The sequence below is a fragment of the Chrysochloris asiatica genome, unplaced genomic scaffold, assembly GCF_000296735.1.
Source record: "Chrysochloris asiatica unplaced genomic scaffold, ChrAsi1.0 scaffold00062, whole genome shotgun sequence".
NCBI lineage: Eukaryota > Metazoa > Chordata > Mammalia > Afrosoricida > Chrysochloridae > Chrysochloris > Chrysochloris asiatica.
Window position 1 is genome coordinate 335619 of NW_006408580.1, and position 13591 is coordinate 349209.

At 46.5% G+C, this 13591-nt stretch overlaps 1 protein-coding gene across 1 annotated transcript; it reads left to right on the top strand.

Annotated features, from left to right (window-relative positions):
* The first annotated feature begins 1062 nt into the window (after positions 1-1062).
* On the top strand, positions 1063-12329 carry CFP (complement factor properdin). Its single transcript, XM_006864288.1, has 9 exons — positions 1063-1129; positions 1217-1367; positions 5598-5773; positions 6260-6430; positions 6565-6756; positions 6984-7157; positions 7386-7577; positions 7731-7842; positions 12164-12329. Exons 1-9 carry the CDS (start codon positions 1063-1065, stop codon positions 12327-12329), a joined length of 1401 nt encoding a protein of 466 aa, XP_006864350.1.
* The last annotated feature ends 1262 nt before the right edge of the window (positions 12330-13591 follow it).

Sequence of the window (13591 nt, forward strand, 5' to 3'; positions counted from 1 at the left end):
TCCTTTAGAGAGTTGACAGTACCATATTAGAAAGGTAGTTGAGGAAGACAACATTATTATGTTTCCTTTCGTAGAATGTTAAATTCTTCGAAAACCAGGAGTTTTGTCACTGGTTCTCTGTCTGAAGCCTAAAATAGCATCTGGTACCCAATAGGTGCCCAATAAATGCCTGTTGAATAAATTTAACAAACACTGCTCTAAGCACTTTAAAAAGTCTTGAATCCCCAACCATTGCAGCAGATCCTGTGATGTAGGCGCTGTTCATGTGCACATGTTACAGAGGACACTGAAGCTCTTAAGAGAGGAGTGTTACCTGCCCAACAATACTCTGCTGGAACATGGCAGAACTGATTCCTAACTACCCTCTTCCCCAGGCCCTGAAGGTGACCCCAACTGGGCCCCTGATGCAGTAGTTATAGCCCCATTTACTTTTTCTGAATCCCTCTCCCCACAGTCCTGTTACTTCCCTTTCTTACTTCCCTTGTGTTGACTTTCCCCACCACAACTATTGCATCAGGAAGTAGGAGGGCAGAGGTTAAGACAGGGTGGAGAATGAAGCAATTACCACCATACCCCCTCCACTCCTGGAGGAGTACTTCACCCTTGTTTGCACCAGGCCACGAGATTGACCCTGTAATTGTGGTAGAATTTACACATTTTGCAAATAGGAAAACAGAGTCAGAGAGGTTTACGTGATTTGCCCAAGGTCATACAGCTAGGAAGTTTGTCTTGCTCCAAATTCCTATGCTCCATTTCTCCTGTGTTAAGAATGTATCCAAGGAGCATTAATTGAGCACTGAAGCGTTGCTAGATAGAAGGTGAGATGCTAGGGAAACAGTGACAACCAAAGCAAGACTGAGAATGATCTAGGAAATAGGGATAGAGAATAGAGGAGAAAAGATGAGGGAGAGGTCAGAGCTGCACAACACTCTACCCTACCCCCTCCTCCCCTTTGCCCTCCCAGTTCCTCCAGCAGCCTGGTTCCCCTTCCCCTGCTGACTACAGGAGAGAGACCAACCCAGATAAAGGCAGCTCTCCTCTGGCGGTGGTACAGTGCTCAGTATGACCGTTCAAGCTCAGGCCTCTGGGGTGCTGCTGCCACTGCTACTACTCACCTGGCCAGCCACAGGTAAGTGGGTGAGAGCTGAGCTGGTCCCCAGGGTTGCCTGGAGCCACCACACCCCTGAGCATGCTCCACCCCCTGGCCCTGTCACAGGTGCAGACCCTGTACTCTGCTTCACCCAATATGAGGAATCCTCAGGCAAGTGCAAGGACCTTCTGGGCGGAGGAGTCAGTGCAGACGACTGCTGTCTCAACTCTGCCTATGCTTTCCAGGAGCCGGGCAGTGGGATCTGTCAGATATGCAGGTTAGCAGGGACCGGGGCCAAGGGAAGTGCTGGCGGCAGAAAGATGGACCATGCTCTTCTCTGCAAATTTCAAGGATCACGCTGAAGCTCTGATGGTGATCATAGCTCAGGGTTTCTCAACCTTGGCATTATTGACATTTTGGGTCAGAAAATTCTTTTTTTTTTTTTTTTCGGGGGGGGGTGTCAGAAAATTCTTGGCTTTAGAAGTTGTCCTGTTGTGTACTGTGGAACAATGAAGGATTATTATTATTATTAATTTTTTTTTAAGGAGAACCACAAGGCACTTTTATTTATTTTCTCATGTCAGTTCTATCCCAAAGCAGGTGTTTGGATCAAGTTAGTAGTTCTCATTCCCCCACTCCCTTTGGCAGTATGAGTAATGAATCAGTTTCCCAGAGGAAATCTTACACAAAGCTCAATTTCTAGCACAGAGAAGCACCTCTCAGGGCAGAGAGTGGCCCAAGCTTATCTATCCTCCACTTGGAATGAAATTTCATGTGTTGGCGTTTCGACTCCTGGTGACCCTGTGTGTGCAGAGTAGAACTGTACTCAGTAGGGCTTTCAAATCTGTGACCTTTCAGAAGCAGATGGTCTTCTGAGTGTTCCTAAGGAGTACATGAGTTAAAGTCAGCAGAGACTTTAGATACACAACCCTATAATAACAGTGATACATGAGTACATGCATGGGTAGACATGCAGGCTGAATGAGGATGGGAGGGAGTATACCCACGAATATATGTAGATTTGGCAGAACTGACTCCCCGCTCTTAACAATATACAGAGAGAGAGCAATTCTGGCCTCTGTCCACTAGATGTCGGTAACTACTCCTGCCCGGAAGTTATGAAAACCCGAACTGTTTCCAGACATTTCTGAATACCCCTTGGGGGATAAAATCCCTTACCATAAATCACATATATTGAGTGCTTCCTACATCCTGAAAGCATTGCAGGGTGGATTACAGCTCTAGTCCCCTAATTGTGACAACAGTCCTTATTTGAGGGCTTACTGTATATGGACATATTGGGGTTGGTGGTTGAGAGTTTGAAGAATTCTGAGGATAGCTAAGGCTCTTAATTTTGATAATACTTCATATTTTTTAGTGTTTCCTGTGTACCAAATGCATTGCAAGGGTGTGGAGGCAGCTTGAGGATTTCTGAGGGTAGCTCCAGTCTCCTAATCATGATGCTAGCTTACATTTACATTGAGCCCTTACTATGGGTTAATGCGCCAGACTGCAAAGCCATTTGAACTTCAAGGTCGGCGGTTCAAACTCACCAGCTGCTCCTTGGAAACCCTACACAGGGTCGCTATGGGTTGGAATCTACTCGACGGCACTCAACAACAACAACAACAACTGTATGCCAGATATGTTTTCTAATACTTGCTTTATATCCAGATACTTAGGGAACTTGGGAATTTTTGAGGACACCTAGATGTGGGTTAATGTGCTGGATGGACTGCAAGGTTGGTTTGAACTGCAAGGTCAGTGGTTCAAGTTCACTAGCTGCTTCTCAGAAACCCTATACGGGGTCGCTATACTCGACGGTACTTAACAACAACAACAGTTCACATCTATAAGGGTGAGTCAAAAAGCATGGCTGCTAGGTTTCTAGTTTATACATGCACAGGGTTATTTCAAACGTGTTTAATCGTGTGTCTGTGATCAGTGGATGAGTACAGATACGTTCTTTCAGTAATATACTTTAAAAACAAAACGAAACAGACCTGAGACTATGGCCCTCCACCACCCTTCAGGTCTGGAAAGGAACTCACCCTCCTGGCCCAATTTTCAGCCAAGCAGTAGATCCGTATATGGTGAGGGGTGAGGGTGGGGTGGGGGATGACGACAACATTAGTAAGGTCTGCTCATCATGAAATAGTCAATCATTCAAAATCAAAAGGGCAACATTGAGGAGGGATAGGAAGGTAGGTGGAATGCAAATAGGAAGCACAGGGAGGGAGTGGTATAACTGTTGTTGCAGGGAGGGGATGGCGGTCATTGAGATGAAACAAAGTGTAGGATTTGTTCAATGTCAAACTGATGTTCTTGTCTGTGAACCTTCACTCAATTTCTAATCAAAAGTTTCAAAACAAAACAGTCACTTCCAAGGGGATCTGCTAGGCCAGTTAAATGAAAGGCAGAGAGGTCAGCTCAGAAGGTTATGGCGACTGTATTTTGGGATTCCAAGGGGTCATCTTTTTTTTTTTTTAATCTCGAAAATTTATTTAAAAAACAACAACACACACTTCAACACTTTAACAAGTAAAAGACAAACCAATTTAAAAATGGGCAGAGGACATAAAAAGACACTTTACAAATGGAAACATTTAAGTGGCCAACAAGCAAATGAAGAAATACTTAGAATCATTAGCAATGAGAAAGATGCAAACCAAAACAAAGATCATCGCACCCCAGCATTGATAGTAAAATTCAGAAAACAACAAATCTTGGGGAGGGTGTAGAGAAATTGGGACACTCCTATATTGCTGGTGGGACTGTAAAATGGTTCAACTTCTGTGGAAAACTGCATGGTCCTTCCTCAGAAAGTTGGAACTAGAAATACCATATGATCCAGCAATACCTCCACTAGGTACAGATTCTAAAACCATGACATAATAAATTAGTGCACAGTCATATGTTACATGACATCACTTCACAGTAGGAAAAATATGGAAACAACCTAAATGTCCATCCCACATAATGGGATGCCATTCAACATTAAAAAATAACACTGAATTTGAAAAACACCTCAGAACATGGATGAATCTAGAGGACCTTATGCTAAGTGAAATTATTCAGTCACAAAAGGACAAATATTGTATGACACCACTATAATAAAATATTAAGAAAAGGCTTTCACACAAAAAGAAACATTCTTTGATGGGTATCAGGGTGGGAAGGAAAGACAGGGTAGAGAATAGACTCATATTAATTTGGTTGAAGGGCAGGGCAATAGAGCAGACATTAGCAGAAGTGATCAAGGCAAAGGAAGACGCTGGGATGAGTATATGCATAAGTGTGCAATAACAGTAACAACAATAATCCGTGACTGCATACATAGACATGTAAGCTAAACAAGTTTGGAAAGGGAAATGGGATTATACCCATAAATGTATATAGTTTTGACAGAGTATATTTCTATATATGTATTTACTTACAACAAGTCCAGGTAGTGTTAATGGGTCAGAACTGACTTGACGACACTTAACATCAACTTGTCTTACAAAGATTGTCTTACAAAGACAACAACAACTTGTCTTACAAAGATTGGTGGAACCTCTGAGACTGTGACCCTAAGTCATCTTTCAGGTCTGGTCCCCAAGGGGTCATCTTGATAGAGTTTTTTCAAAGGACACAGGACAATCACAGGGGTTTATTAGGAAGGAGTTTTATGTAAATTGTCTTCGTGAAAAAGGTTCAGGAAAGTTGTGCCAGGAATTTTTTTCCCATCATGGCAAAGCACCTTCGAATTCTTTTGACGGTGGCAAGGCTGTCCTCTAAGAATTTTGTTGGGAAACCTTACCCCATCCACCCTATACCTCTGATCTTGCCCCTTCAATCTTCTCTTTGTTTCCCAAACTCAAAAAACATTGAAAAGGAATGTTATCTGAATCTCTCATGGATGTCCAAACTGCCATTTTGATATGGTGTAAATCAAAGAGTGCAGAATTCTTGGGGAAGGGGATAGAGAGATGGAAGCACTACTTTCAGAAGTGTGTGGATGTAGATGGGGGATATGTCAAGAAACAACAGCTTCACATTTTGATATTTTTGTTTAATAAAGGTTTCTGTGATTTTATAGCAATACTTTGTGACATGTTTAACATATTAACATTATGCAGTCCTCTACATGTGTAGTTGGGGATAGATCTGGGGGTATTTATATGGAGGACTCTGAGTTTCTAATCAGAACAAGGGCTCTTATTGATTAAACATTTAATATTTGCCTGCCACCATGCAGGCTTGGTGATCTAGTAGTTTTCTGACTGTAGTTCTAGGCCCCTAGTCCTAACGTTTGCTTACTGGATGCCTGTCACTGCCCTTAAGGACTTCCAAGAGTTGCATCTAGGTCCCTAATTATGAAGCTAAACGGCATTTGTTATGCACTTACTGTATGCCCATCTGTTCTTATACAAGCCATTTCACACATGTGACTACCCACAGGCTGCATGTACTATTCTTGTCACCTTCACGCACCAGGACAGCACGTGTGTGCTCCTTTCCATAGGTTCGCACGATGGTCATCTTGGTCCATGTGGGGCCCCTGTTCGATGACATGCTCCGAGGGTTCCCAGCTGCGGTACCGACGCTGCATAGGTCGGGGCAGGCAGTGTTTGGGGAAGGTGGAGCCTGGGGCACTTGAATGGCAACTGCAGGCTTGTGAGAACCAGCCATGCTGTCCTGGTGAGTAGGATCACCAAGGTGGGTGAGCGGTCCTTGTTACCTGGCCCAGGGAAGAGTGTGGAATCCTGAGTGTGTGATCATGTATAATGTTTATGAGGAACAGTAAGGAGGAGGACATTGTGGAACAGAGTGGGTGATAGGTGAGGTCTGAGAGATGATAGGGGCCTGGTCACGTAGGGCCTCAGAGCCATGGTGAGGACTTTGGCTTTTACTCTGAGTGACTGGGATTGTGGGCAGAGGAGAGACATGATCTGATTTGGGTTATGACAGGATCTCTCTCACTTTTGTGAAGGGGACAGACTGTAGGAAACAGAAGGCCCAGTGCAAAGGCTACTACAATAGTCTAACAATGATGGTGGACCAGGTGTGGAGGCAGAGGCTACGGGGATGAGATTCACTATAGACAAAATGCACGCTACATGATGAAGCAAGGAACCCCGAATAACTCTACTACTTTCACCCTGACTTCCTCCCTTTCACCCACAGAAATGGGTGGCTGGTCTAACTGGGGGCCCTGGGGGCCCTGCTCTGTCACCTGCTCCAAAGGGACCCGGACCCGCCAGCGAGCCTGTGACAACCCTGCCCCCAAGTGTGGGGGCAACTGTCCAGGAGAAGCACATGAATCAGAGGTCTGCGACACCCAGCTCGCCTGCCCCAGTAAGTAAGGGCAGCCCCAGGGCATTGATGGGCTTCCCAGTGTAGGCCGTTGAGGTTATAGCAGGAAACGTCAGAGTGGGAGGATGTCAGCATGCATGCCCACACTTGAAATCTCTCTCCCCTACCCATCACAGTACATGGGGCCTGGGGCTCCTGGGGCCCCTGGGGTCCCTGCTCAGGCTCCTGCCATGGTGGACCTCATGCGCCAATGGAGAGACGAAGTCGTACCTGTTCCTCACCTAAGCCCTCCACGAAGCCTCCTGGGAAGTTCTGCCCAGGGTCAGAATATGAGCAACGAGGCTGTAGCTCCCTGCCACCCTGTCCAGGTATGCAGAGATGAGAGGCCTTTGCCATTGCCAATGGGTCTCTTGATTCAGGGCAGAAATGCTCTTGTCATCTCAGAGGATAATAATACCAGATGATGTGACCATGGGCTCTTCATTTAGAGGCGCTCATGCCTTGAGAGTCTAGGGACTGGGGAGTCCGGGTCGGAGTGGGAGGTTGGTGGCAGTTTGAGGTGCCCTTTCTCCTCATTCTCTTTTCTCCACAACAGTGGCTGGGGGCTGGGGGCCATGGGGCTCTGTCAGCCCCTGCCCTGTGTCCTGCGGCCTGGGCAGGACCATGGAAAGGCGGACATGTGACCACCCCCTGCCCCAGCATGGAGGTTCCTTCTGTGTTGGTGACTCCACCCGGACTCACGTCTGCAACATGGTTGTGCCCTGCCCTGGTCAGCACCTCATTTCCATGCTTAACCCTACCTGCCCATCTCTGTTGCCTGGGTCCTGCTGCTGGTGCCTTTTTCCAGTCTCTAATTCCTCCATGTCTGGCCTTGTCACTTTGGTTCCACCTCTCATCATCCCCTATTCCCACATCTCACTGTCCTTCCTGTCCGCCCCTAGCCCTCATTCATTCCTCTGAAGCTTTGATCTGAGTCCCTGTTGCCCCTTCTCGGTAGTGAATGGAGAATGGGATCCCTGGGGAGAGTGGAGCACTTGCTCCCGCCGGAACCTGAAAAGTATCAGCTGCGAGCAAATCCCAGGGCAACAGACACGCTCGAGGGACTGCAAGGGCCGGAAGTTCGATGGACAGCGATGTGCCGGGAACCAACAGGACATCCGGCACTGCTACAATGTCCATCACTGCAGCTGTGAGTGCCTTCACACACTATGCTCTGAGGGCAGGGCAGCCCATACGGGGACCAGGGTTCTCTGGATCTCTGCCCTGGACCCCATGCCTCTGCTGCCTCTCTCACCACTGAAACCTCCAACTTTGACTCTGTGACCCTCTCCCCTCATTGCAGGGAAAGGCACTTGGTCAGAGTGGAATACCTGGAGCCTTTGCACCCCTCCTTGCGGACCCAATCCTACCCGTGTCCGCCAGCGCCTCTGCACATCTCCATACCCCAAGTTCGCGTGAGTTGGGGCACAGTGAGCCTAGAAAGGGGTTGTGACATGTCAGCAACTAGGGTAGGGTTATTACCTGCCCCCAACCAGGGCTTACACCACTAGGGTTTAAGGTACCTGTCTTGGCGAGTGCCATCTCCCAGCTGCAGGAAGAGGGCAGGAAAAAAAAAAAAAGAGAGAGAGAGAGAATAAAAGATACTGAGGGCCCGAAAGTGAAGAAGGAAGCCCCTGCCCTTCCCAAAGCTGAAGCCAAAGCAAAGGCATTGAAGGCCAAGAAGGCAGTGCTGAAAGGCGTCCACAGCCACAAGAAAGAGAGGATCCGCACGTCACCCACCTTCCATTGGCCCAAGACTCTGTGGCTCTTGAGGCAGCTCAAATATCCTCAGAAAAGCACCCCCAGGAGAAACAAGCTTGACCACCATGCCATCATCAAGTTCCCTCTGACTACTGAGTCAGCCATGAGGAAGATTGAAGATAATAACACACTTGTGTTCATTATGGATGTCAAGGCCAACAAGCACCAGATCAAACAGGCTGTGAAGAAGCTGCATGACATTGACGTAGCCAAGGTCAACACCTTCATCAGGCCTGATGGAGAAAAGAGGGCATATGTTCCACTGGCTCCTGACTATGATGTTGTCAACAAAATTGGGATCATCTAAACTGAGTCTTCTGGTGTGGCGCTGTGGGTTAACACGCTGGACTGCAAAGTCAGTTTGAACCACAACGTTGGCGGTTCAAGCTCACCAGTTGCTCCTTGGAAACCCTATACAAGGTCGTTATGGGTTGGAACTGACTCCATGGCACATAACAACAACAACAACAACAAACTGAGTCCAGCTGGCTAATTCTAAATATAAATTTTTTCAATACATTAAAAAAAAAGATACTGGGAAAGAGAGTGGTTTCTATACCCCTCAGTCCTGGAAACCTTATACACGGTTGGAACTGACTCAACAGCACTCAGCAACAACACTTACTTAACAACAAAGTGCACCTCGGTCACTCAGTGAGTCACTCGGCCATTCTACTATTCACTGAATCCTTCATGTGTACGTTACCTCTCCGTTCTCTGTTAGCCAGGCTGTGATTTACTTATTCACTCACTTACACCTCACTCCAAGGCCTGTTAGGCAACAATTGGTAGGCACCCAGATCCTGTGGACCCACCAAGGGATCCCAGGTGAATAGATAGTGTCCTGGCAGATGGCATATGAAGGGCTGTTAATGCATGGTAAAGGGACTGTCACCTCAACCTGGGTCCAGAAATCTGATCAAGCCTCCGCCAGCAGAAAGGAATCAGAAAAGGCAGTTCGAGCATCAAGACTGTGTGAGTATCGTCCTGGACACAGGTGATCAGCCACTGGAAGTGTTCCCCCTGTGACTAGAGTGGCCCAGGTGTTGACGAAGGTCAGAGCACTCATTCATTCATCTTGTCCTTATTTTTGCATACATCAAGCTACTAGATGAAGTAGACTGTCCCTCACTTATGGAAAGCCTGCCATCTGGAGAGTGTTTACCAGCTGTGGGGCTTAGTGTGTCCTGAAGATGAGTTAGGGGTGTTGAACGGAGACATGAAGGATTTGACTGTGTGGGCGAATGAATGGAGGAATGAGAGTGGCAATGAATGGAGGGTCTGCAAAGGGGGAGAAATAGCTCAGGCAGAGACAATTCTGGATACGGGACTGGGACTTGGTCTGGGTAAAGTAGAGGAAAGGTAGAGATCAGGGTTGGGGCAGATCTTTGGGTCCAACAAAAGACCTGGAATCTTAGGACAAGGCATTTGGGTGTTTTCCAGTGGGCATTAGGGAGAGATTGCTCAGCATACAGGTTGAATAAGTATGGTGAAAGAATACAACCTTGTCGCACACCTGTCTTACTTTTAAACCATTCAGTGTTCCCATGTTCTGTTCAAACAAATGCCTCTTGGTCCAGGTACAGATTCCTCATGAGCACAATTAAATGTTCGGGAATACTCATACTTCGTAATGCTGTCCATAGCTTGTCATGATTCACACAATCGAAAGTCAATAAAGCACAGGTAAACATCTTTCTGATATTCTCTGCTTTCAGCCAAGATCCATCCGACATCAGCAATGATAACCCTAGTTCCACAGCCTCTTCTGAATCAGGCTTGAACCTCTGGAAGTTCTCTGTCAGTGTATGCTTGCAGCCGTTTCTGTATTACCTTTAGTAAAACTTTACTCGCATGGGATATCAAAGATACTGTCCGATGATTTCCGCATTGCTTTGGGTCACCTCTCTTTGGAATGGGCACAAATATGGATCTCTTCCAATCAGTCGGCCAGATAGTTATCTTCCAATTTTCTTGATAGAGATGAGTGAGTGCCTCCTGTGCCGCCTCACTTTCTTGAAAGAATTCAATTTTTATTCCATCAATTCCTAGTGCCTTGTTCTTTGCCAATTCCTTTAATGCACCTTGGACTTCCTCCTTCAGTATCATTGGCTCTGGATCATATGATACCTCTTGAAATGGCTGAACATTAACCATTTCCTTTTGGTACATTGACTCTGTCTATTCCTTCTATCTTCTCTTGGTTCCTTCTGCATCATTCAATAATTTGCCCAGAAAACCCTTCAATAACGAAAGTCGAGACTTGAATTTTTTCTTCAGTTCCCCAAGATTGAGAAACGCTGAGCGTGTTCTTCCTTTTTGGTTTTCTGACTCCAGGTCTTTGCACATTTTGTTATAATAATTGGCTTTATCTTTTCGAGCTGATCTTTGAAATTTTCTGTTCAGCTCTTGTACCTCTTCATTTCTTCCATTTGCTTTAGCATCTCTATGCTGGAAACCAAGCTTCAGTGTCTCTTCTGACATCCATTTTGACCTTTTCCTTCTTTCTTGTCTTCTTAATGAGTTTTTGCTTTCTTCCTGTGTGATGTTCTTGATGTCATCCCACAACTCCTCTGGTCTTCGGTCTTTAGTGTTTAATGTATCAAATCTGTTCATCAGATGATCTCTCAATTCAGGTGGGATATTTTGGCTCTAGCGAACTTGTTTTCATTTTCTTCCGCTTCAGCTTGAATTTGCATATGAGTGATTGATGGTCTGTTCCACAGTCTGCCCCTGGCCTTGTTTTCACTGATGATATGGAGCTTTTCCATCATCTCTTTCCACAGATGTAGTCAATTTGATTTCTATGTATTCCATCTGAGCAAATAATCCGAGAAGCTGGGTTATATGAAGAAAAATGTGGCATCAGCATTGGAGGAAGACTCATTAACAACCTGCAATATGCAGATGATACAACCTTGCTTGCTGAAAGTGAAGAGGACTTAAAACATTTACTGAAGAAGATCAAAGAGCACAGCCTTCCGTATGGATTACATCTCAATGTAAAGAAAACACAAATCCTCACCACTGGACTAATAAACAACTTTCTTATCAATGGAGAAAAGATTGAAGTTGTCAAAGACTTCATTCTTCTTGGATCAACTATCAACACTCACGGAAGCAGCAGTCAAAAAATTGAATGACGTACTGCATTAGGTAAATCTGCTGCACAAGAACTTTTTAAAGTGTTGAAGAGCAAAGATGTCATCTTGAGGACTAAGGTGCGCCTGACCCAAGCCATGGTATTTTCAATAACCTCATATGCATGCAAAAACTGGACAATGAATAAGGAAAACCATAGAAGAATTGAAGACTTTAAGTTATGATGTTGGAGGAGAATATTGAAAGTGCCATGGGCTGCCAAAAGGACCAATAGATCCATTTTGGAAGAAGTGCAGCCAGAGTGCTTCTTGGAGGCCAAGATGGCCAAACTTCGTCTCTCATACTTCGGACATATTGTCAGGAGGGACCAGTCATTGGAGAAGGATATCATGTTTGGTAAGGTGGAGGGTCAGAGAAAAAGAGGAAGACCCCAAAGAGATGGATTGGCCAAGTGGCAGCATCGATGGACTCAAGTGTGGCAACAGTAGTGAGTTTGTCCCAGGATTCGTTCTGCTGTGCATAAGGTTGATACCGACTTGATGGCCCCTAACAACAACAGTAGGGAGAGAGAGAAAGGGTTTGGGAGGTAAGAAAGGGTCTCTCATGTCAGCAAGTAACAATTACCAGCATTTATTGAACTCTTAACTGTGTACCAACCACTGCTCTGAACACTTTACCCAGCCTAGTGAGGTGGGTGGTGGTGGTGGTATTTCCGTTTTGCAGATGAGGGAAACTGAAGCGCAGGAAGGATAAATCATCTAGTGTCTCACGACTAAACAGTAGCATTGAGCACCCTACTCACTAAGAGCTTGTTGAATGCACTCCTGCCTTCTGTGAGCTTCTCCCATCTGTTCCCCTCCCCCAATGTCCCAGGCCCACCATTTCCACCGTGGAAGGTCAGGAAGAGAAGAACGTGACCTTCTGGGGACAGATGCGGCCAAAGTGCGAGGAGCTACAGGGGGAGAAGTTGGTGGTGGAGGAGAAGCGGCCATGTCTACACCCACCTGCCTGCACAGACCCGGAGAACAGAAACCCCTAACACCTCTCCCTTCACCTTTCACCCCCTGACCCCCCAGACCTCAATAAACCAGCTTCTTTAACCTCTTCAAAGGTATCTTGAAGGAAGAAAAGGTTCCATTCCTTTCCCCATGAGTGTTGTGGAAAACAGTATTTTCCACTGTGGCCCCAGTTTGGCAGGAGTGAAGGAGAGTGTTTAGCCCTGATAGCCCATGGCTGCTGCTAGCACGCCAATGTTTGCTCCTCAGTGCCCCAGGCTTCTCAGCACGTCCCTCTGCAGAGCTCCGTGTTATGGGTTTTCTGATTGGCTGTTAGTCCTGGCAGGCATTTTCTGATTGTCTAGGGGGCTTGTCGGTGGTTATCTCCCGCCTCCCGATGCACTGAGAGTCTAGGCTGGCCGATTGCGTGCCAATCCAGCGTTAAACAGCAGCTGAAGTGTGATGGGTTGCTGCCCCGCTGCGCGAGCACCTGCACCCACCCACTCCCAACAGCCCAGCTCCAGTGCCACAATTAGCAGCAGCAAATAGCTTTGGGAGGCGGGGGGCGGACCAAGGAAGTGTCTTAGATGTGCTCTGAGCTGAAGCAGGAGTAAAGAGAAGCTGGAGTCAGCATCTGACTGGAAGAGCCTCCCAAACAAACCCAGACACATTGGTTTGGTGGTGGTTGTGTGCCCTGGAGTCGGTTCCGATTCATAGCGACCCTGAACAGCGTTTCTGAGGCTGTAAATCTTTATGGGAGCAGAACACCTGCCTCATCATTCTCCCGCCGAACAGCTGGTAGTTTCGAATTGTTGACCTTGCGGTTCACAGCCCGATTCATAACCACTAAGCTACCAGAGCTCCTTAGTCTGACTCATATAGTGGGGGTATATATAAAAGGGGAGCAGAAAAACCTCATCTTTCTCCCACGGAACGGCTGGTCGTTTTGAACTGCTTACCTTGTGGTTAGCAGCCCAACTCTTAACCACGCTACCAGAGCTTCTTGGCTTAGCCTTTGTTAATTCACTTAACACTAGCTAAGAGTTCTCTCTATACACCCATTCTTGCTGAGGAAGATGAAGATAGTACAGAGTCATCTTACCTCTGCCTTAGGTTGTTGAGACACTCCTGGGAGCATCTTCATTCTTCTACAAAACAATCTATGAAAGATTAACTTTGGGAAGTTGAGCCACCTAGAGAAAGGGAATGGCCCTAAGGGCCACAAGGACTGGGACTGGGTCCCCTGGGAAGAGGTACAGTCTGAAGACAGGTTCCTGAGGAGCCTGAAGCTGGGCCCCAGAGAAAG

Bases quoted from the DNA above. Each gene is read 5' to 3' on its own strand.
- CFP (XM_006864288.1), top strand. From the start codon at position 1,063: ATGACCGTTCAAGCTCAGGCCTCTGGGGTGCTGCTGCCACTGCTACTA. The intron at 6,757-6,983 runs GTATGCAGAGAT...TCTCCACAACAG, and splicing joins CTCCCTGCCACCCTGTCCAG to TGGCTGGGGGCTGGGGGCCA. The intron at 7,578-7,730 runs GTGAGTGCCTTC...CCCTCATTGCAG, and splicing joins CAATGTCCATCACTGCAGCT to GGAAAGGCACTTGGTCAGAG.